The 22,929-nt window shown below is 38.0% G+C and overlaps 1 protein-coding gene across 3 annotated transcripts; it reads right to left on the bottom strand.

Moving 5' to 3' along the window:
- Window positions 1-86: 86 nt before the first annotated feature.
- On the bottom strand, window positions 87-18,067 carry ESCO2 (establishment of sister chromatid cohesion N-acetyltransferase 2). Of its 3 annotated transcripts, none has more exons than XM_058164724.1 (11): window positions 17,967-18,067; window positions 15,749-15,808; window positions 14,110-15,064; window positions 10,198-10,261; window positions 9,660-9,705; window positions 6,255-6,390; window positions 5,974-6,105; window positions 5,707-5,796; window positions 5,064-5,099; window positions 2,521-2,702; window positions 87-1,240 (listed from the first exon to the last, which is right to left on the bottom strand). In XM_058164724.1, the coding sequence occupies exons 2-11, from the start codon at window positions 15,790-15,792 to the stop codon at window positions 1,108-1,110; spliced, it is 1,818 nt and encodes a 605-aa protein (XP_058020707.1). In that variant the 5' UTR covers window positions 15,793-15,808; window positions 17,967-18,067; the 3' UTR covers window positions 87-1,107. The 3 variants fall into 3 exon arrangements, with proteins under 3 accessions (XP_058020707.1, XP_058020706.1, XP_058020705.1); XM_058164723.1 differs by having other exon boundaries at window positions 91-1,240; window positions 5,064-5,207; window positions 17,928-18,021; XM_058164722.1 differs by having other exon boundaries at window positions 92-1,240; window positions 5,064-5,207.
- Window positions 18,068-22,929: the final 4,862 nt, after the last annotated feature.

The following is a 22,929-nucleotide window of genomic DNA, read 5'->3' on the forward strand; positions in this document are numbered from 1 at the left end:
GGATGTATAGATTCCACAATTCTTTCATTTCTTTACAGTGTGCTAGCAGACAGCTTATTTTATGATCAAATGTGTATGAAGAACCCATTTGATCATAAAGGATTCCAAAGTGGAACTAGCAGGTCCACTTTTTATGCTTAACCAGAGACGATTGATTGGGACGGTGTATAAATTTTGTAAAAAGACATTCACTATTGCAGTGGTGAAATCCAAATTTTTTTACTACCGGTTCTGTGGGCATGGTGTGGCTTGGTAAATGTGGCGGGGGAAAGATACTGCAAAATCCCCATTCCCTCCCCACTCTGGAACCAGCAAGAGGTGGTATTTGCCGGTTCTCCGAACTACTCAAAATTTCCACTACTGGTTCTCCAGAACCTGTCAGAACCTGCTGGATTTCACCCCTGCTATTGCAGATACATACCAAAGAATGTTTAATACAGAAAAATATTTATTTGAACAGGCTTGGTTCAACATTGTTTAGTGCAAGAATTGCAGTTGTCAGACAGTCTACCCAACCTGCAGTCTCCTCCAACACTTTCAAAGCTAGTTTCAGCAGTGTGCTTCCATGAACAGGTGCAAAAATAATTTTAAAATATTAGTTCATAGCAGCATTACATTACCTCCTACATTTCCTCCATAAAAATTACAACCTTTCAGATGTTGCTGAACAGCCATAGTTGGCATAATCATTGATAAAAAGTGCTAGAAATTAGCTTAGGAACATGTAGCTTAACACACATTTTCTACTCCTGCTTATTCAGTCTCGGCATTAAGGGTTTTTTTAACTAAATCTGTCATCAGTCTGCAAGAAATGAGTATATTTGCTAGAATATGCTGAAGGTTGTATGAATAAAGATCTAGAGTCATAGTTCTTATTTTTACCCCTTTTAAATGTTACAATCAATTTCAGAATTTAACTTTAAGAATTAACTTTTTAAAAACAATTCACATACCAAATACACACCTGGTATGCTACTAAGTCAAATTTACATTAACACATTAAAGCAGAAAATAATGCAATAACAGCACTGACCACATTTTATAAAATAGCCCCCGGTGAAAGAGACGGGCTCATTAACTCTACTTTGCAGTTGTACAAATCTAGTCTTAGCTAATGAAATTATAAACAAGGAAGTTGGGTACTTTGCAATATTTTGCTGCAAATAGCTTTCCATCTGGTGTTGGATCTGAAAAGGCGATTTCATTGATGCTTAGGGAACAGCCAAATAAAAAAGTTTGCCTGGAAGAAAAATTAGAAGTATCAAAGCAGAATAAGAATATAATTGTCCTTTTGTAGTTCTAGATAACTATATTTAATAAAAGTTTACTATATTTAATAAAAGTTTCAACATTCAACATTCACAAAATAAAAGTAGTCCTCATCTTACAACAGTTCATTTAGTGACCATTCAAAGTTACAACCGCACTGGAAAAAATGACTTATGACCATTTGACCATGGTCATGTGATTTACATTTGGATGCTTGACAGTTGACTCTCATTTATGACGGTTGCAGTGTTCCAGAGTGATGTGATTTCTTTTTGCAACCTTCTGACAAGCAAAGTCAATGGGGAAACCAGATTCACTTAACAACGGTGTTACTAACCTAAGAACTGCAATGATTCACTTAACAAATGTGGTGAGAAAAGTTATACAATGGAGCAAAACTCATTTAACAAACTTCTCACTTAGCAACATAAACTTTGGGCTCAACTGTGGTCGTAAGTTGAGGACTACCTGTAGTCCAAAGAAATCATCCAGTGCTCAGTTGATTAAAATGGCAAGTTGAGTAATTAAAGGGTGTGTGTGTATGTGTGTGTATGGTATGTGCAACCATGCCCCTAACATTTGCTCCACTGAACATGAGTGTATACGAGTGTCAAACGTGACCGTGTCACGTATTGTGACTTTTTTGCCTTTGTGGAGCTGGAGTGGGCATGGACTGCATGACGTATCCGGCCTGTGGGCCACCAGTTTGACAAGCTTGGAGTATGTATACCCTCTATAATTAGCTGAAAAACACCTATGTTCCAATAGGAGAGTACAGGTAGTTGACTTATAATAGTTAGTTTAGTGATCATTCAGTTATGACAGCATTGAAAAAAGTGACTTAGGACCGTTTTTCACATTTATGACCGTTGCAGCATCCTCATGGTCACATGATCAAAATTTGGATGCTTGGCAACCGGTTCATATTTGACGGTTGCAGTGTCCTGGGGTCACACGATCACCTTTGGCAACCTTCTGACAAGAAAAATCTATGGGGAAGCCAGATTCATTTAACTAGTTCCAGATTCATTTAACAATTAGTTGTCACTAACTTAACAACTGCAGTGATTCACTTAACGACTGGGGCAAGAAAGGTCATAAAATGGGACAAAATTCACCTAACAAATGTCCCACTTAACAATAGAAATTTTGGGCTCACTTTGAGGACTAGCTGTACCTGAAAATAAGACTGTTGCATCATATTTTTTGTGTTACAAAATCTTCAGACTGGACCCAGCACTATTTCCTTACCTCATCACATCCACCAAACGGCTGGCAATGCGCTTCCTCCGCATCAGGCTGAACACCCAGATTCGGCTAATCCCGCAGTAGACATTTTCTGGCTTTGTTGAGCAACACCAGGCACGCTGATGCTCTAGGCTATTTTTAGTAGGGGACTCCACTGGTATGGGCTCTGAAAGCACTCGGAAAGCCTGCACAAAAGAAAGATTATCTTAAACTATACCTAATTGATATTAAAGGATGGTTTACCGGGCTTTAAAAATATGTATTTGCCTGCCAAATTTGATATGGCACATGTTGGGCTGCATCTACCAAAGTATCCTAACTCTTTACAAGTTGGCCTAGAACAAGGGTCTGCAAACTTGGCTCTTTTAAGACTTGTGGACTTCAACTCCCAGAATTCCTCAGCCAGCTTTGCTGGCTGAGGAACTCTGGGAGTTGAAATCCACAAGTCTTAAAAGAGCCAAGTTTGCAGACCCCTGGCCTAGAAGTACACACAACTTTCAAAAAATTATCTTTATAACATCTTCACACAGTGCTGAATGCCACAATTTTAGGTAAGAATGAACTTTCATGAACTCTGATAATTCCCTGCTCCTTGATTGTTTCATCCATGGTGTCCAACACTCTGCTTGAAGAGGCAACAGTCATTCTATCATTTTGTTAAAGGCTCCTGAGAAGGAAGCTCAGGTGGAGGATTTTGCTAGCACTGGAGGTGTCCCAGTGCCTTGCAGACTTTTAAAAGCAGGGGTGTCAAACTCACGGTCCGCGGGCTGGACGCATCACACGCTGGACACGCCCATCCCCGTTTTAGCGAAGGGAGAAAAAGTCGTGATATGTTACGTGATGACACGAGTTTGACACCCCTGTTTTAAAGGAATGACAGGAAGTCATGCACTGAGAAAAGGCTCACCATCTGTATTAGGATTTTCATGCTCCTTGCAAGAAGGGAGAGGGAAACGGACTCTTCAGAAATTGCAGGGAAGCTGAAGTGATTGCCAATGAGGCAGCAGCTCACCCCAGAATAAGCTGTCTCCAAATCTCCATCCAAGGTGTGAATTTGGTACTAAGCAACCACCTTTCTCTTCCTATCACGCATGAAACAGAGGGTAATGCAAGAATCCAAAATAAGAGATCTTGTATTCTTGCAAAAAAAATGCACACCTTTTCTAACTTCAACAGAGTAAATCAGTAGATACTACCTCTCCTCCAACAAGATAGTTACTATAAGAAGCATTTGTCTTAGAAAGATTATCCTACCTCTTTGCCAAAGAACTCTTGAATATGGATGAATTAAAATTGCAAAGATTTATTTGCCACATTATTATTCACTGATACTATTAGATAAAACTCAAAGATGTTGAGCACAGCAAGGGATCAGATTTCTTAAATTCCCTTCTATCAGGTGCCCAGGTCTCCTGATTTCCCAGAGAAATGAGGGCAACCCAGAAGTAGCTGCAACATTGATGTAAAAGCTGCAGTCATCTCTTGAAGAGAGAAGAAACATGGACTTATTTTCCGTGATGATTATTTTCCAAAGCACCTGAAGTCAGGACAAGTAGCAACAGATGGAGGAGAGAACCAACCTAGAACTAAGGAGAAATTTTCTGACAGAACAATTAATCAGTAGATGAACTTGCTTCCAGAAGTTGTGGGTGCTTCAACACTGGAGGTTTTTAAGAAGACAACTCTTTGAAATTTTACTGGGTTTCCTGCTTGAGTAGGGGGTTGGACTAGAAGACCACCAAGGTCCCTTCTAACTGTTATTCTTTTATTTCTTCCTGGACTAATTTCTTTTATTTCTTCCTGGACTAATCGTTAGATTCCAAAAATTAAAAGCAGTAAAGCTTTGCCCAATAAGACATCCTCTACCAGATGTTAGGTAGATCAATTTCTTGAAAACAGAATCAAATGTTTTAATACATCATTACTATTCATAAGATCATAAAAGCTACTGTAGTTACATCACCTTAACTTTTTTTTTTTATTTACATTTATATCCCGCCCTTCTCCGAAGACTCAGGGCGGCTTACATTGTGTAAGGCAATAGTCTCATTCTATTCGTATATTTATATACAAAGTCAACTTATTGCCCCCACAACAATCTGGGTCCTCATTTTACCTACCTTATAAAGGATGGAAGGCTGAGTCAAGCTTGGGCCTGGTGGGACTCGAGCCTGCAGTAATTGCAGGCAGCTGTGTTTAATAACAGGCTATCTTATAGCCTGAGCCACACCGCGGCCCTAAAAACTTTCCATTGTTTTTGCATGTGTGTATTGTAGATATAAACATTTTACAAATCAAGCTTAAATATTCAAGGCATACTGTTTCTTATTTGAAATAATTAATACTTTATTGTAATTATTTCATGTTGCAAGATTCTATTTTAAATAAGGTTGAAGTTATGTTTTAAATAAAAACAATTTAAAAGAATTTGATTCAAACCACTGAAATTAGTCAACACTGTATGAACAATTCTGGGCTTATCCACCCATTTCAGAACAAATGTATTTCAACCATAGATTTTTCATTCAACAGTACAAATTGCTTACCTGTCTGACTGGCTCAGCAATTAAGCAGCCAATTATCTTTTTTTCATTGGATACAAACAAGTATGTTTTAGTCTGTGATGGATCAATCTGTACCACATGTTTAAAACCAAGTTCATTATCTACAAGTTTGCATATATCATCAGCCTACATAAAAAAGAAACCCACAGTAATTTAGTTACATAATCGGATTGGTGTCAACAGGCAACATTTCTAATAACAATTAGTTATAGAATTATAAAAAATGCATTTTTTTGCTGGAATTCTATTTGGCCACCAAGATTTCTGGAAAGCAGTAAGCACTGGATATTTTGTTAACACCAAAAAAAGGTGACTGGAAAGTTGCTCCTAAAAACTGAACACAAGATATTTTGTTTATAACTTTTTACAAATTCATGAAACCATGCAATATATTTAGTAATAAAAGATAATTCCAGAAATTATTAGAAAATGGGAATATTTCCTTTTGTAATTTCTTAAATCACAAGTTCATTTAACTTGGGCTGAAAGTTATTTAACATTTGGGAGTACTGTATGCATATGTTTCCCCCTCAAAATGTAAGAATTATGAAACAACCCTAAGTAACTTTGAGACAAAAAAAAATAAATAAATAGGGACAAGGTTAGAAAAACTCTAGTGCGGCACCTTTTTGATGACATATTTTGGATCATTCTGTAGAATCAAGATAATTTTCCCATCCCAGAATTCTGCAACTACATGCTCATTCTTCCAGCTCTACCAAAAAAAAAGGGCAAAAGAAATATGGAAAACAGATTTAGATTAATAAATGTAGCTATGAATAATAATAATAATAATAAATAATAAATAAATAAATAAATAAATAAATAAATAATAATAATAATAAAAAAAAAAAAAGAACAGACTCTATGGTGTATCTAACTTCTGTCTTACTGTGTATTTTATTCCCTCAATAAATCTTTGATGATACTGGACATGATGTGCTTCATCCTCTGGATTGGCAACTGAATAAACCATGCCGCATGATTTGCAGATGGTGGCACCAATATGTTTTTGACCAGCGTCCTGTAAAGGCAGAGAGTGGTTTAACATGTCATATTGTCCACTCTTAAGACATTAGGAGAGACCATTTAGCGCTTTAATATGCGCATTCAGAAACAAAATGTGGCATGTCTGTCTGTTTTGTAAATGATGGCTGCAAGAAGTATACTCACAATGATCATTTGATCCTTCAAGCCTTTGGCCAGTACTTTTGTCTTCTTGTTGATTTTTAGTTTGGCGGGAGACTTCTGCCTTACTGGACTCAAGTCTACATGTGATGAAGGTTGTTTATCTGGAAGAATCTGTAGGCTGAAACAAAGATACAGTATTTGTACCTTACCAATAAAGATTCATAAAATATAGACATTTCATTTCTTAAGACTAACATTAGGGCTATAAGGCTAAGAAGTCAACGAATTTTCTCGCAGCAGAAGCCATGTTAATTTTGAATATTGCAACACGGACTTTCACATTTAAGAAATCAGTCCCACTAGACTTTGCACTCCTTTAGACTACAACTCACCCCTTGATATTGGCCAATGCTGACTAGGGTAATAGGAATCAATATCCAAATGTAATAGGAAAATAACAGATTGCTTACCTGCTCAATACAATGACTGTAAATCTGTATTCTAGGGTAATCCTTCTATATCTTCAGTTCAAATACAGGTAGCCCTTACTTAATGGTAATTTTCATTGTTAATGTGTTTGTAAGTGCCATGTCACATGATTGCATCACTTGGTGATGGCAATCCTGCCAATCCCCATCGCCATTGTTAAGTGAGTCTTGTCGGTCATTTAACAAGGATCATTTCCTGCTGGCTTCCCAAGGTCAATGGGGAAGCCACCAGGAAGCTGCAAGTCCCAAGTGGCTTGCAAGCAGGCTGATGGGCAGGTAAATGGCTGCTATAGTGTGCAGGCTGTGAAGTGGGAGAGACTGTTACACAGTGCAGGAAAGTGCTGTAGTGTGATGTAAGCATGATCAAGCAGGTGTGCACTATAGAGTGGAGCAGGACAACATGCTCATAGTCCATATCTGGATCCTCTGGAGAAAAAAAACAGCAAGACTGGGAACAACTTGGAACCTTCCCTGCCAGCTTTCCCATTGACTTTGCTTATGGGAAGCTGGCAAGGAAGGTCACAAACGGTGATCATGTTGTTGACATTGTAACCATTGTAAGTATGGGCCAGTCATGTGATTGTGGGGATGCTGCAACAGCCAAAATTTCAAAGACTGATCATAAATACCACTTGTTCAGCGCTGTCATAACTTTAAACATTTGCTGAACGAGTGGTTGTTAAGAGGACCTCCTATACAATATTCCTGTAGCTATTTCTTCTACTTTATTTTTTTACGTGTCCCATGAGCCAGCTTAGGCTGATATGCACAATGGCCAAGGGACCAAGTTGATTAGAATTCCAATAGGCACTTCAATTCAAGTTTAACACTAATATAATGGCATATAAGAATGAAGGGAAGAGAACTCTTAAAAGCTGCCCTACAATCGTATTTTTTAGCATGTTTTGATTGGTTGTAGTATAGTCAGTACATGGGCAAAGTATCATTTTAGTCTAATAACAATATTTTATTCTCTCACATAGTTTGAAATATTTATATTACTTTTAAACAGAAATTCTTTACAACCAACCAATAATTGTCCATAATTTTACAACCCAGATGTGCTATGTCTATATAATATTAGCAGACAGTACTTCTCTCTCTACTTTGAATAATTAACAAAACCAAATGATGCATTAATTAATACAAAATTTCATTTGTTTTGCCCCCAATAAGCAGGCTTTGCTGGTTGTATGAACTTAAACTTCAGTATGGAAGCATACCTTGATATATAAGCACAGTTCTTCAGATGTAACAATTCACCTATTAGGATTACTCAAGACGATAATAGTCAGCTAAAGAATCTTTTTGGTAACCTGAATCATGATGCAAACAACAGCTAATTAGGTAGCAAAATGCCATTACTTATTATTTCAAGTTCAGTATAATTTATGATAGCAGAAATTTTTCGTAAGATTGTAGGGAGCCATAGAAATAATCTTGGAGAAGGAATTTAGAAGTTGTTACTTCAATAACACCTGCTGGAGCTTAGGTTAGCTCTGAAGGGTTTTGTGTGGTGGGTGGGGGAGGCCAAGAGTATGGAAAAACTTGGATTCTCTGACTTATAAAAGGACTATAGGTAGTCCTCGACCTGCAATCATTTGTTCAGTGCAGGGGTCTCCAACCTTGGCAACCTTAAGCCTGGAGGACTTCAACTCCCAGAATTCCCTAGCCAGCTTTGCTGGCTGGGGAATTCTGGGAGTTGAAGTCCTCCAGGCTTAAAGTTGCCAAGGTTGGAGACCCCTGGTTCAGTGATGTTCAAAATTATGAAGTGCTGAATGAATGACGATCATGTGAGTTTTGGCTATCCAAGTCCTGAGATCACACGATTGTGATTTGGATGCTTGGCAACTGGTTCACGCTTGTAACCAGCTGCAGCACCCTGCAATCACACCATCGTCATTTGCAACTTCACTTGTCTGCTTCTCCAGAAAGTCAATCGAGAGGCTGGCAGGGAAGATTGTAAGTCACTGTGGTAAGTTTCCCCTACTCTTTGTGTTGGCACTGCACTGTGCTGACTACTTGTGCACTTCTGTGCAATCTCCACAATCTCACTATACCGCCTTCATATCCTCCTGTAGGAAGTTAGCACCCACCCTGCTCCTAGAAGAATCAAATATTTTAGGAAATATTAAAAAGGCAGCATTATTTCCCTGGATGAGAAATGGAGAAACATGTTTTAAAGACAAAGCAGCTTCCACCTTCCTGCCTCCCCCCCAACCTTTGTCAATAGGCCAGAGGCAGAAACCCAATCCCCCCACCTTTGTCAATGGACCAACATCTGTAACACAATAGGATCATCTAGCAACAGAAACTCACCAGATGGCACCTGGGAAGATTACATCAGCCAGCAAGGCTAGCTAAGACCCCCACCCCCTGGGACTCTGACAACCATTCAGGATACTCTTCCTGTGCCCTAGAAAGTTCAAAGCTCAGGGCATAAAACCAAGGTGCACTCAGCATCTCGGCCCTTTTCTGTTCAGGAACTCAAACCTTGTGATCCTTTCCACTATTAAACCATCTTTCCAAGCAATCTCCATGTTTCCAGTGTCTTTTTCCCCACTTGGAACTGAACCCAGATGGACATTTCTTCCAACACTCCCAACCTGCACAACCTCTTGTGCATCCCTTTCAACCTTCTCCAAACCACCCTTGCACTGCCTCCCTCCCTCCCCCATCCAGCCTCAGATGCTTACCTGTCTGCTGTCCTAGGACTGACTTCTTGCTGTCTTCCCCACAGATTTGTGTGTGTGAAGAGGGAAGCTGCCTTGCCCAATGACTGTAGGATTTAGTTAACAATGGTAACTGCAGCTTGCAGAGATTGTTGCTGCTAAGTAGTGTGATTGCGATTTATGACATTTCTTAGAGATGGAAATTCCAATAAGTCAAGGGTTTACCTCCATAGGAAATTTTTCATTGGCATTATATAATTACTGAGAATATTACAGAACTGACATACCTTTCTTTGTTGCTGGAAAATGCTCTGAGCAAAGAATGGACATTGTCTGCCAAAAATGATATTGGAAGAAAACATAATTTCTTTTATTATAAAATAAAATTTATATCCACCCATTTGCATTATTCATAACACTGTGCTTCAGGTCTCAGGAAGAACGTAAGCTATTTTTGAGGATCAATATAGCTTGACCACCAAAAGTCATAAGCCTGCTAGGTTTCAACTATCACTTATAACAAGTTCTCCTGCAGTAGATGGAGCACCTAGACATCAATTACACTCCTGAAATTGAGAGTGAAGGAAACCAGGTCTTCCTGCCAAAGGAATATCAAGGTCTGAAGGCAATGGCTAAAAATATCCATTCCCAAGGACACACCAGATAATATACAAAACCTGGACAGACTTCTGTCTGACTTCTGTTCAGATTGGGAGAAAATGATCTCTCAAATAACCTGATATAAGTGGCAATTGGCACCATGAAATGCACCTGGAAGCCAACTGGTAAACAATGGGAGATTAGGATCACCTATAAATAACTTACTGGAAGAGGTAACCTTATATTTGTTTGTACTGTCAGATGGTTTCTTTGAGTTTTCTTCCAAAACCTGTAAAACAAAAAGCTTTTTTATACAAATTGAAGTGTCCCTCAGTGCCAATTCTATTGGGACCTTGTCCTATAGGTTATGAAAATATATGTTCCGGAAGTGGAAAATTAAACTATAATTAAGAAACAGTCAGTACAATGTATTAAATTAATAAGGCAAATGTCATAAAAGGCCATTAAATGATCACATGTTATTCTATAATTATAATTATCACCGACCAGAAATTTTAAAGAATTAATCTACTGGAAATATAACACATTCAATACAATGGGAGAAAGTAGGTTCAAAGAATAGTGGGAAAAGCAAGGAGTTCAAGAAATGATTCACTAATGAAGCATCGATAGAATTTGGCAAGGAAATCAGAAAAATAATACAAATGTTAACAATAAAATGTTTTGCCACAACAAAGGAAAACCGGATTATGGCTAAAAATATACCCTTTACGCATCTGTACAAGTGCAAAGGATTAGCATTTGAACCTATTTTTACTTATTTATCTACTTATCAAGTTGTTTATCACATTTTTGACCTGCCCATCTCCTGCAAAGAGTGACTCTGGGCAGTGCACAATAAAATGAATAAAACATACTGTAAGGTACAGCTTAACTTTGTAAAACTGTAAAACAGGGGTCTCCAAGCTTGGCAACTTTTAGGACTTGTGGACTTCAACTCCCAGAATTCTGGGAGTTGAAGTCCACAAGTCTTAAAGTTGCCAAGCTTGGAGGCCCCTACTGTAAAGGATTTCTGGTTGCTGAAGAGAAACAGCAGGTGGGCGGGATTACCTTATGGGGCAGAGCTGGGCAGCTTTTGCTGCTTGGAATTATGAAAAATATCTTACAACTTTTGAAATAAATGGGAGAGAGAAAATTACCCAACTGAATTGGAATACCTGTTGTTCTGTCCCTCTTGCTGAATAATTAACAGCCATTTTTATATGCTTCTTGGAGAATTTAGCAAATTAAAATAATTGAAAACCAATGATCACTTCAGGAATAAATTATCAGGAAAATAAGATGTTTTGTTTTGATCTTTCTTGGATGGAGAAAGGGGAGAGAAGAGTAATTCGCGATCACTGATATAGTAAGTGGTTATCCTAACAAAAGACAATACTCAAGTAAGTGGATTCAGTAATGGAACAAGCACTTGAATAACAGATTATTCCCACTGTCTCAAGATTTAGTCTATTTCTTTCACTTCACAAAAGTATAAACTGTATCTATGTATGTAGTGAGAACAGAAAGATCTAATCTTGCTTACTTCTTTCTTTCAAGTGATGTATCTTTTTATAAATGTTAATCAGAGGATGCAAAGAGTTTATAAGAGCTGAGGAAATACTTGCATATGTTCAGATATATGCCTTGGTAATACTTAGCCTGAGTTTTAATAATATAAACACATCTCTTGTATTTTTTTCACAACTGGAAAGCAGCATCTCCTTTCAAGTTCAAGGTGCTTTCACTCAACCTGGGTGAGATCTTCCTGACAATTTTTGTTGTTGTACAAGATATATTATCCCACAGAACAAAGCAGCCCCATAGAAAACATGAGTATTGATAGGTGCAAATATATATCCTAATACTGAAAAACCATTGTTAATAACGAAAAACATGAAGTACGTTCATATTATAGTTACAGAGATGCAAGGTTATGACTACAGTTAATAGATTAAAGTGGCTGGCTTGATTAATGGCTTTTCCTATGAGGGAGGAACAAAGAAGGTTGCCAGAGAAAGTAGATTATTTCCTTGCTTACTTAATTTTTTAAAAGACTTGCCAAACCTACCTACGGCAAGTAGTATTTTCCTAACCTCCTATTATCCTGATAAAATCTAACAGATCAGCCATAAAAATTGGGTGGCTGAAAGGAAGTAAAGTCATTTGTGTTTGAAAAAAATCATTTTTTAAAATAGTATTCATGGCTTCCAATAGAAAAGAATTCATGGCTTGATCATGAATGGGACATTGCTGAATAAAATTCTCTTATCTGCTAATTTTACAGAGTAATCAGTCCTGTTTATTCCAGCTTCTCTGAGAAGCCAGCTAATATTGTTTAATAATAAAAACTAACAATTAACTCATTTAACAAGAGGGTAAGTTCAGATATTCTTAATAGTGATGGATGCAATATGTAAGAGCTCAATGGAACATGAATGAAGCCATTGTTTTAGATATTGCTGTAGTCTAGGTCAGGGGTCTCCAATCTTGGCAACTTTGAGCCTGGTGGACTTCAACTCCCAGAATTCCCCAGCCAGCTTTCTGGCTGGGGGATTCTGGGAGTTGAAGTCCACCAGGCTCAAAGTTGCCAAGGTTGGAGACCCCTGACCTAGGTCAAGCCTTTCAAAAAAAAGTCACCAGAAACCAAAGAAAGAATTTGTTTTTTAATCCAAAACAGTCTGTTAACAATAATCCAAGTTGCTATATTAGTGAGATAATTACTTTTGGAAACAGAGTGGATTTGATTTAAATCAAACCAATTGAAATCACAATTTAAATCACTAGTAAAAAGGCTTGATTTAAATCAAAATTTTTAAACAGCAGCTCTCATCTCGGTCCTGCAGCGGCTCCTTCTCTGACCCGCTGTTGACTAACTGACAGTCCCATTCACTTTAATGGGCCGGCTGGTGATGAAGCAGCGACATAAGGTGAGGGACGTGGCAGGCAGGTGAGTGGATGCCTGCTAACAGGTGCTGCCATGATGAATCTGAAATGGCAGGTGCTCTTTAATATTGTATTTATAAGCTGCTTAGAAGGTTTCACTTTCATTTTTACTGCTTGCCCTTCCTCCTCATGCTTAGAGCCTGGTGGTACAGATGCATTTCTCTTCAAACAATCATACATTGTAGTGTACATAGATTTACAAAACAATGGGATAAAGGAATATTCCTGAACTTCATTTTATGATTTATCTCAGGGTTACTGTGAAATTGTGTAAATGCATCAACGTAGTGCATGTTATCTCAGCTTGCAGAGCTTGGATTCATTGAATGAGTTTATAAAAAAATGCAAATATTGCAGAATATACAGCCTCATGCTACATAACTAAGCTCCATTTCATGCTGATAAACTAAAATATTAATGTATCTTAAATGGAAAACTATCTTTAGATAGATTTTTACTCCAAAAGTATTTTATTAAACTAAATTTGATAAAAATAAAAAAAATCCAATTTAAATTTTTTTAAAAATGATTTTTATCCACCTGTTTAAAAATATCTTTACAGTGAATCATCAGTTTAAAGGCCCTTAGAAATATTTCCTGTGTCCTCAAAGTAGATTCTGTACATGGAGAACGGAGGACTTCTAAACTTGCCATACCTTACATATGATGATACCAGGTTTAACCTGATATCTATCCAGCTTTGATATTCTGATTAATTTTCTATAGCTCTGATACATGAATCTGTTTTTCAGTGAGTTTTAACATAGTTTTTGTTAATCATGTATATTTTATTATTCCTGATTTGGTTAATCGAGTTTAGCTGCATCGCATCTTAAAATAAAAGCACTTAGTGTTAAAAATAAGTATATGAAATATTTGTAGTCCTGCATGTTCTGTCAAATTAGCATAAAGATAGGGTTGAGCTTAGGCAGGACTGGGGGGTCTTTCAAAACACTCTGAAATTCTTAACTTGAGATATTTGTTAAACTACAAGTTATATGACCTTTCCAAATAAATCAGTCTGTTTGTCCACATTACAACCCTCAAAAGTCTTCAAGAGGCAAACCCTATCTTTATGGTAATTTGACAGAACATGCAGGACTATAAATCAAAGTCACTGAATTAAGGAATTTAATCTCTTTTCAATTTAATTTACTAGATAAATTACTAATGTTCATAAATTATGCATACCTCTTTCACAGCATCAGTTTCTTTCTGAGCTGGGGATTCCAAAGAACCAGAGTGAGGAATTTGAAGAAGCCTAGAATTTGGTAATGATTTCACTTCACCCAAAGGGCCCTTAATGTGATTTTTATTACATGTCTTCTTATCCTCAATATCAAGATTTTCTTTTGGGGATACGTCTGCTTGGTTTTCTTTCCTGCCAGTTTTAGCTGCTTTGCTTTCAGAAGATAAGCGCATTTTGGTATTTGTGAGAAGATTGTCCTGCTTCTTGCTTTCTGTGGTATTGTTAATAAATTGGAGAGATCTTCGTGGTGAAAACACCTTCTTAGAGTCATAGTTCCCCCTCTTCCCAGTGGCAAAAAATGCTGCCCCTGTCTGGAGTTTTAACATAGGTTTGAACTTCATGGTTAGAACTTTAGAAGGACCTTCTATTTTCTTTTCTACAGCATAATTTTTATTCTCTTTCCCCTTAGGCTTAGGTATAGCCATTTCTATTTTAGCTTTTTTGGTATTTCTTGATAAGGTCTTAGCCTGCTTGGAAACAGCTGAGCGTTTGGAAGTTTTAAGACATTGAATCTTGGCTCGTACCACTTCTGTCTTGTTAGCAATAGGTAAATTTGCATAATCATTTCTGGGATTTATATGACATTCCTTTGCTTGTTTTCTTTCCAGAATACTCTGAAATGTATTTACTTTACTGTAAAAGGAATTGATTGTCACAATGGAATTATATGTAGTGCCAGACAGTGGAGATGTTCTCTGTGGGAATGCATTTGATTTTATATTTGGTGCATCTGCTGTCTGCAATGGTGAAGTATTAAGTTCCTCCAAGCTGGTTGACTGTTCAAGCAAGTTCTGGTTTTTTTTATCTTGGAAACTAGAAGGTTTTTTGGTTGGAGATGCTTCTGCAGTAATTTCTATCCTCAACCTTTTCTCTGGAGTCTCATTTACCAGCTGTAAACTATAAAAAGTACACATTTATTCTTTACCCATCTCAGAACTAATTCAGCAACCATACTGTAGTTTAAAAATACTTGTTACTTAAAAAAATTAGAATCTATGACATTAAAATAATACTTCTATTGAATGTACTCTTTTTTAAAACTGAATTTGAATTAAAAACTTCACGGTCTGAGGAACATTGTTCCTTTAAACAGGAAATGTAAATGTAGGTCAATTTTTGTCTTCTTAAATTGGACAATAAAATATTAAATATGAGGAAGAATCTATCACAGTTTAATGTGCTTTATGTACTTAACAACAGATGACTTCATATATTACAATTGATTTGTAGCTTTCTAAAAATAAATTGAAACACACACACATATAAAATTTATTTTAAAATACTCCTAGTAGTAACAAGAACTTCGAGAGTTTCTCTGAAACAGTCTCCTGTTCAAGTAGGCATTCAGGAAGATGGAAAACAGAACTGTTCCAGAAGGCATTCAAACAAATTCAATCATGTCTACTTCTATTTTTGAATTGTTTTATCTTTGAGTGATTATTTTATTATTTAGTTTTTATGCCTATTGTGGATATTTTAAATTATTTTCATTTATATTGTTAATTGATGAGGATTGATTATAGTAGACATAAATAAAATAAGTAAAATACAGTATTCTTATAACTGGCGTTTAAAACTCACCTATTATAACAGCGTTTTCTTTTTCTTGGAGTAACAGCTGCCATAATCTGAGTAAAGAGCCTGTAAATTACAAATGTATGTTTTAGAAAGAACAGTTTTTCATTAGATTTAAAATTAACAAAGCTGGCACAAGAGTCTGCATCTCTCACTTGTCCTTGCTTGCCTTTTTCTTATGCCAATTTATACCACCTTCACCTATAGAGTAGCTGTTAATTTGGTGTATTCATCACTTCTAATAGCGGTTTCAACATACTTGGTTAAATATAGGCATGCCAAAACAAATTTCAATGGTAAAGCACCTGCTCTGCAAGTATAAGAATTCAGCTTTAATCTCTGGCATTGTTACAGATGGTGAAAAATGTCTAGGGAGAAACCAGTATCATTAAATAAACCAATAATCTGATTCTAAAGAAAAAACTTGAAACATTTCATATTTGGTGGACTTGCAAGAAAATTAAGGCCTTTTGGATAAGAATTTGGTGGATTATTCAAAATGTCTTGAAGAAGATAAAGTTCCTGCCGCAATTTTTCCTTTTGGGAATTATAACGGATTGTACAGTGACTGAGACTAAATTGATCTTGAACTTAATAACAGCAGGAAGGCTGCTGATTGGACAATATTGAAAGAAAAAAGAATTACCTACAATAGAAGAATGGATATTGAAAGTTATTAACTTGGCTGAGATGGCAAAAATCTCAGCCTTTTTGAAAGACAATACGCAGGAAAGATATTTAATTGAATGGAAAAAAATGGATTGATTATTTACAAAACAGATATCAAATTAAGAGATATCAGATTGCCTTTGAATAATTAGGATGTATTATTTTAGAATGTAATGGGGGAGGTCAGGAAATGAAAAGACTCCGATGAGGCTAACTGGATTAGAAGGGAAAATCTTACTCTGTGTTTTGTATATGTATAACAATACCTTGTGATTGACCCAGGAAGGGTGTGTGTGTGAAGGGGGCTGTGAAGGGGGAGGGGCGGGAAAGGGGGAAAATGTTTTTGTTTTTTAAAACTTTTTCAATTAAAAAAAACAACTTGAAACATTATAGACATTCTTCCATTCAATATATATTGAACTGTAGCTTTTTGGCAGAGCACTGTCTTTAAACATTCAAGATAGGTTTGAATGTGACATCTGTCTGTAAGCTTCGAGGATCAGTAAGAAAGCACTATTCCATGAGTATTTTGAACCTTGGACAACAACACTGTATTTCCCAGCTGTCCTAGCTGTGGCTGAGGACAGTGGGAGCAGCAAGAATTGAAAACATCTAAAGGCATTGGTGGGTGAGAAGGACCAAGAAATCAGAATTCTCATGAAAACCTGGAAAGTCCTATATTTTTTCCAGGCTACTACCCACTCACTTAATATACCCATTCATATATACTAAACAAAATCAGAGTTCAGTATATATTCATGTCATGCTGCAAAAACTGTCTACTATTGACCTCACCCCATTCCTAAGAGGACTACAAGGGGCGTGCATAAGAGCACAAAAGTGCCTACGGTTCCTGTCCTATTGTTCTCTTCATTATAGTATTATATGCATACTTTTACTTTTATATACTTTTTCTCTCATGATGAATTATTGTTTATGTTGATGATTATATATACTGTTGTGACAAAAAAAATCAATAATAAAGAATAAGATTGCAGGTGAGAGGTGCTTAGGGCCTAATTTAGGATGTCAAAGTATCTTCACCACCCTGCCTAGGCCTCTGTCCAGCCTATATTTCCCCACCTCCACCTCACAGCCTCATTTTTTTAAGGGAGGGAGGTTGGTTTACTGAACAAGACCGAAATTTCCTTTCCTGACCTTTTCTAGGAAGCAAAATTAAAGCGAGGCGGAAAAAGCAAGGAACGTGAAGATTTTTTTGACGAAACCCGCAATCTGGATTCTGACTGGGGTTCAGAAATCCCGAGATACCTTCTCACATTTTTCCAAGGAGATTTTTCAGGGCTGCAAAAATCCGGACGGCCATTACAGAGTCATAAAATGACAGAGCGGTTCTTCGTTCCCACCCAGCGATCATCCGGATTTTTTTGCAGCCCCGATCGCCTTACAAGCCTCATGGAAACACAAGGAAGTAGTACATGCTCCGAAGTCATTTTCAGCATTTCTCTTCCCCTGCCCGTTTCCCGTGCTCCAATCCCCGTCTCCCTTTCCCCGATACCTAAAAAGCCGATCTCTTGATCATCCCTCCGTAGATTACCTCAGTCAGGAGAGAGCGGCGAGGAAAAAGAAATATCCCACCGTGAAAGGACTCCGATCGACTTCAGACACTGACTGACGCCGTTCGAATTTGCTCCCGCGCGCGCCTTAGCTCCTTTTATTTCCTATTGGTCGGTTCTTCCGTTCCTTAATGATAATTGGCTAAACTGCTAGCCAATGCCTATGCAAACACACCCAGAGGAGAGGTGAACAGTTCGGCTTTCGCGCGTTCTTCCTCAGCCTATTAAAGCTGAATGGAGCCCTGTGCTGTAGTTATAGTAATAAGAACAGTAAAATATATTTTGGATATTAGCTTTCCATCTTCAAATTCAGTTGCATAAGTAATTCCGAAATCAGTTGTCTATAGCCTTGTGTACTACTTCAGTGTGTGGTAGCTGTGGTGAATGGCAACAAACTAACTGAATATGGATCAAGCCAGTCAATTGGCTTACCACATTACACTTAGCGGCAGTCGGCGCTCTTAGCTGATTTGGCAGACATTAAGAAAACAGAAATGCTTTTTTATTACTTACTTGCTTCCTAGCAAGTCCATTTCCAGTGTGTATTGGTTAAATAGTGACTCACCAAATATTCATACTTACCTCGTGTTTAACTTAGCACCCACCCACCATCCTACAGAATGAAATATTTTTGGGGGAATATTAAAAAGGCAGGATAGAATATTTTCCCTAAAGGAGAAATGCAGAAAAAAAAGTCCCAGTCTCCCTGCCCCAAGCAGAAACTGAGGTGGCCAGCTTTTAGATATGCAGATTTGGTAATCCATTAAGAAAGACTGGGTCAGACAGAGACTCCAGATAAGCAATGAAATGCTTGTCAAAAGTTGACAAGATTAGCTCAAATACCTAAGATTTGCATTTCCCCCTTTGCCTATAGAGCCAGCCATGACCCCTACATAACCCCATAGGAATCAAGAAGGTATAAAAACCCACCCACTCTTAACTCCATTTGGTCAGCTGTCTCAGTTCATCAATAAACAATCTTTCTTTCCAATCAGCCTCCATTTTATTCCTGGCTTGGAACTGGACCTTGATTTTTCTTCCAGCAACAGGTAAACCTTGACTTATAACAGTTTGTTTAGTGACTGTTTGAAGTTACAACAGCACTGAAAAAAAGTGACATAGGACCATTTTTGACAGATACTGTTGCAGGATATTGTGGTCATGTGATCAAAATTCAGATGCTTGGCAACTGACTCATATTTATGATGGTTGCAGTGATCCGAGGTCAGGTGATCACCTTTTGTATTCTTCTGACAAGTAAATCAATGGGAAAGTCAGATTTACTTAACTGTGTTACTAACTTAAGAGCTGCAGTGATTCATTTAACAACTGGGACAAGAAAAAGGGGGAAAAGTTCTTTAACCACTCAGCAACAGAAATTTTGGGTTCAATTGTGGTCGTAGGTCGAGGACTGCCTGTATTACCTGCATTGGTAGTGCTAATAAAATGTCATTAGAAAAGAGTGTTGGATAAAATACAGTGATAAGAAAAACACGATGGAATATAAGACCGCCTTTTTGTAAAGAAGGTTGCAATCCTAATAGAAAGTCAGGCCATGAAGAAATGTATTTGTTAGCTCAGTGGTAGTCAACCTGGTCCCTACCGCCCACTAGTGGGTGTTCCAGCTTTCATGTTGGGCGGTAGGGGTTTTGTCCGATACTGAAGCACTTTCCTTTTTTTAAATTTAATTGACTTTTTAAAAAATTTTCATAGCATTATTTAAAAACGTTTTCATTAGGTTTTCATAAAATTCCCCATGACAATTTAAATTTCTGAAAATATACTATTTGTATCACCCGCAGATAAGTTTAGTTCATGTTACGTAAGTGAAACTAAATGGCGCTATAGTGGGACCACAAACAAAAGAACCTCGTCCCAGAATAGCTCGTGCATCTCCCCCCACACCACCCAGCTGTAACAGACAAGCAGAGCTGGTAGCTGGTGCCCCCCCAAACCCAATCCACGATGCGTGAGAGGCATGCGCAGACAACGATACTCTTTATAAATCACCATTACTGTGGAACCGGTGGGCAGTTAGAGAATTTTACTACTAACAGAGATACAAAAGTGGGTGGCAGGTATAAAAAGGTTGACTATCCCTGTGTTAGCTAATGGAAAGAAACTGGTTGAAAATATTCGGCTTCAGTAAGTGGTTGCAATAAACCTCTTTATTAGGCAATGAGGATGGGTACATTTGGGACAAGCCTCTTCTATAGAAGTTCATTTAATATAGAAAGGTATCAAATTATTGGTGTTTAATATTTACCCCTCGCTCCAGGAAAAGTGGTGAGCAGAGCCTGAGGAAAGTCAAAAGAAGCACTAGAACTTCACTAGGGAAGAATTATTCCTTATTTCTTTGGCTGATGAAATAATGTGAATAGTATATAGATAGACAGAAGAGGGTCAACCTATTTTCCAAAGCACTGGAAGGCCGGACAAGGAACAATGGTTGGAAACTGATCAAGGAAAGATACAACATAGAAATAAGGAGAAATTTTCTGATAGTGAGAACAATCAACCAATGGGACAGCTTTGCCTAAAGAAAAGAAAAGAAAGGAAAGGTAAAGGTAAAGGTAAAGGTAAAGTAAAAGTAAAAGTAAAGTAGTTCAGAAGTAACCTAATCTTGCATAGCTTCTTCTCCGGTAATGTTGAACTGCAAGCTAGGGCATACAAAAAAGTTTGTAGACTAATTCTTAAATACAGCTCATCTGTCTGGAACCCACACTGCATATCAGACATTAATACAATTGAACAAGTCCAGAGATATTTCACAAGAAGAGTCCTCCACTCCTCTGCTCGCAACAAAATACCTTATGCCACCAGACGCAAAATTTTGGGCTTAGACAACTTAGAACTTCACTGTCTTCGGTCTGACCTAAGCATAGTACATAAAATCATCTGCTACAATGTCCTACCAGCCAATGACTATTTCAGCTTCACCCAAAACAATACAAGAGCACACAATAGATACAAACTCATGGTAAACCGATCCAAACTATACTGCAGAAAATACGACTTCAGTAACAGAGTTGTCAACACCTGGAATGCACTACCTGACTCTGTGGTTTCTTCCCCAAATCCCTAAAACTTTAACCTTAGACTGTCTACTGTAGACCTCACCTCATTCCTAAGAGGTCTGTAAGGGGCATGCATAAGCGCACCAGCGTGCTTGCCGTCCCTGTCCTAATGTTTTCTTTTATTTGTATCCTTTACATGTATTTATAATTATGTTTAGACTTGTATCTGTCATAAAATACATGCTTGACAAAATAAATAAAATAAAGTTGTTGGTGCTTCATCGCTGGAAGCATTCAAGAAGAGACTGGACAATCACTTGTGAGAAATGGTATAGGGTCTCCTTGAGCAGAGGGTTGGACTAGATCTGTGATGGCAAACCTATAGCACGCAGAGCCCTCTCTGTGGGCACGTGCGCCAGCCAGCTGGTCTTTGCGGCCCCTGGAAAATGGCCTAAAAACAGTCAAACAGACTATTTCTGGGGCCACTTTCAGGCCGTTTGGGGCCATTTTCAGGCCATTTGGGGGGCATTTTCAGGCCGTTTCATGGCCCAAAAAATGCCTGAAAATGGTCTGAAATAGGCCTGAAAAACAGCCTGAAAATGGCCTGAAATAGTCCCCCAAACCAGCCAGAAAATGGTCTGAAATAGGCCCGAAAAACGGCCTGAAACAGCCCTGAAATGGCCCCAAAAATGGCCAAAAAACAGGCATGCACGCGCCAGCCAGCTGATCTTTGGGTTTCCGGTGCTCTGGCACACACACATGCACACGCGCCTTCCGGTTTGGGCACTTGGTGCTGAAAAGGTTCGCCATCACTGGACTAGATGATCTACAAGGTCTCTTCCAACTGTTATTCTGTAAGTCTTCTGTAAAATCCATGTGTAATCTTTTTTATTGACTATTGTATGCTGCCCAAAGTCATTCTTCATGATGGGCACTCACTACAGTATATATAGGTAGTCCTCAATATGTGGCTATGTGAAGTACACCCCAAAAGGACAGTGCCAGAAACCTCACAGCACCAGATACCTCAGAAAATAGTGCCAAAAGACTCAAGCCAGCCTTTCCCCCTTTAAGAAAACCAAGAAACACCAGTTGAAAGGAAAACTGAGCAGCCTGCTGAAGACTGTTAAAGGCTGACCACTTAAGTAGAGCCATTAAAATAAGGGGATCAGGCTAAAAGTAAACTCTCCAAGGTAAACCTAAATTTCCCTTTTCCTGCCCCTGACAGGATTAAACCCCAAGGCCAGGGAAAACAAAAGATCTGGGACCAAGATTAACCCAGTAAAACAAAACCCCGGGGCAATCAGAAACTCATCAAGCTGCAGGAGCTTCAAAGGGGAGTTAAACATAAAGGGCTCAGATTCACACTTCCAAGCTGCTTGCAAGCCAGGAACTCTTCAGCTGTCACTTTTTCCTTCTTGCCTTCCTACATTAAAAGAATTCCACTTTCTGGCAGCTGGCTTCTGCATCCATTTCTTCTCAGCGTCTGTGGTGTGTCCCAGCTGGGACCGAACCAGGGAAATTTCTTCCAACATGACCATAATTAAGCCAAAATTTCTGTCAAAGGTTGTAATGGTCATAACACAGGTCACTATGTGACCAATCCAATTTTACAACCTTTTTTGCAGTCATTAAACAAACTTATTGTTCATCAAGGGCCGAGTTTTGCCCGAGATTGGAAGTAAAAACTGGTTTGCAGCTGGTTTGTAAATTGCAGTTGTGATTGCAGGGCCCTAAAAATGGCTGTAAATGTAGGCATGTTGCTGAGCACCCAAAATATAGTTGGAAGGGGGAGAAATCAGAATTTTGAATCCAGGACATGATCAGTTGTACGTCAAGAATCAGTTGTATAAATTTGATAATTAAATAAGTAACCAACACAGCCATAAGCTGCAAGGGTAAAGGCATAAATTGGGTGCAAAGCATT

This window comes from Ahaetulla prasina, chromosome 1 (genome assembly GCF_028640845.1).
Source record: "Ahaetulla prasina isolate Xishuangbanna chromosome 1, ASM2864084v1, whole genome shotgun sequence".
In the NCBI taxonomy this organism is placed as follows: domain Eukaryota; kingdom Metazoa; phylum Chordata; class Lepidosauria; order Squamata; family Colubridae; genus Ahaetulla; species Ahaetulla prasina.

Coding starts and splice junctions, on each gene's coding strand:
- ESCO2 (XM_058164723.1), bottom strand. CDS start 15,792: ATGGCAGCTGTTACTCCAAGAAAAAGAAAACGCTGTTATAATAG. Junction 6,391..9,659: donor TTTTCCAGCAACAAAGAAAG/GTATGTCAGTTC, acceptor TCTTTGTTTCAG/CCTACAGATTCTTCCAGATA. Junction 1,241..2,520: donor CGTTTGGTGGATGTGATGAG/GTAAGGAAATAG, acceptor TTTTTCTTCCAG/GCAAACTTTTTTATTTGGCT.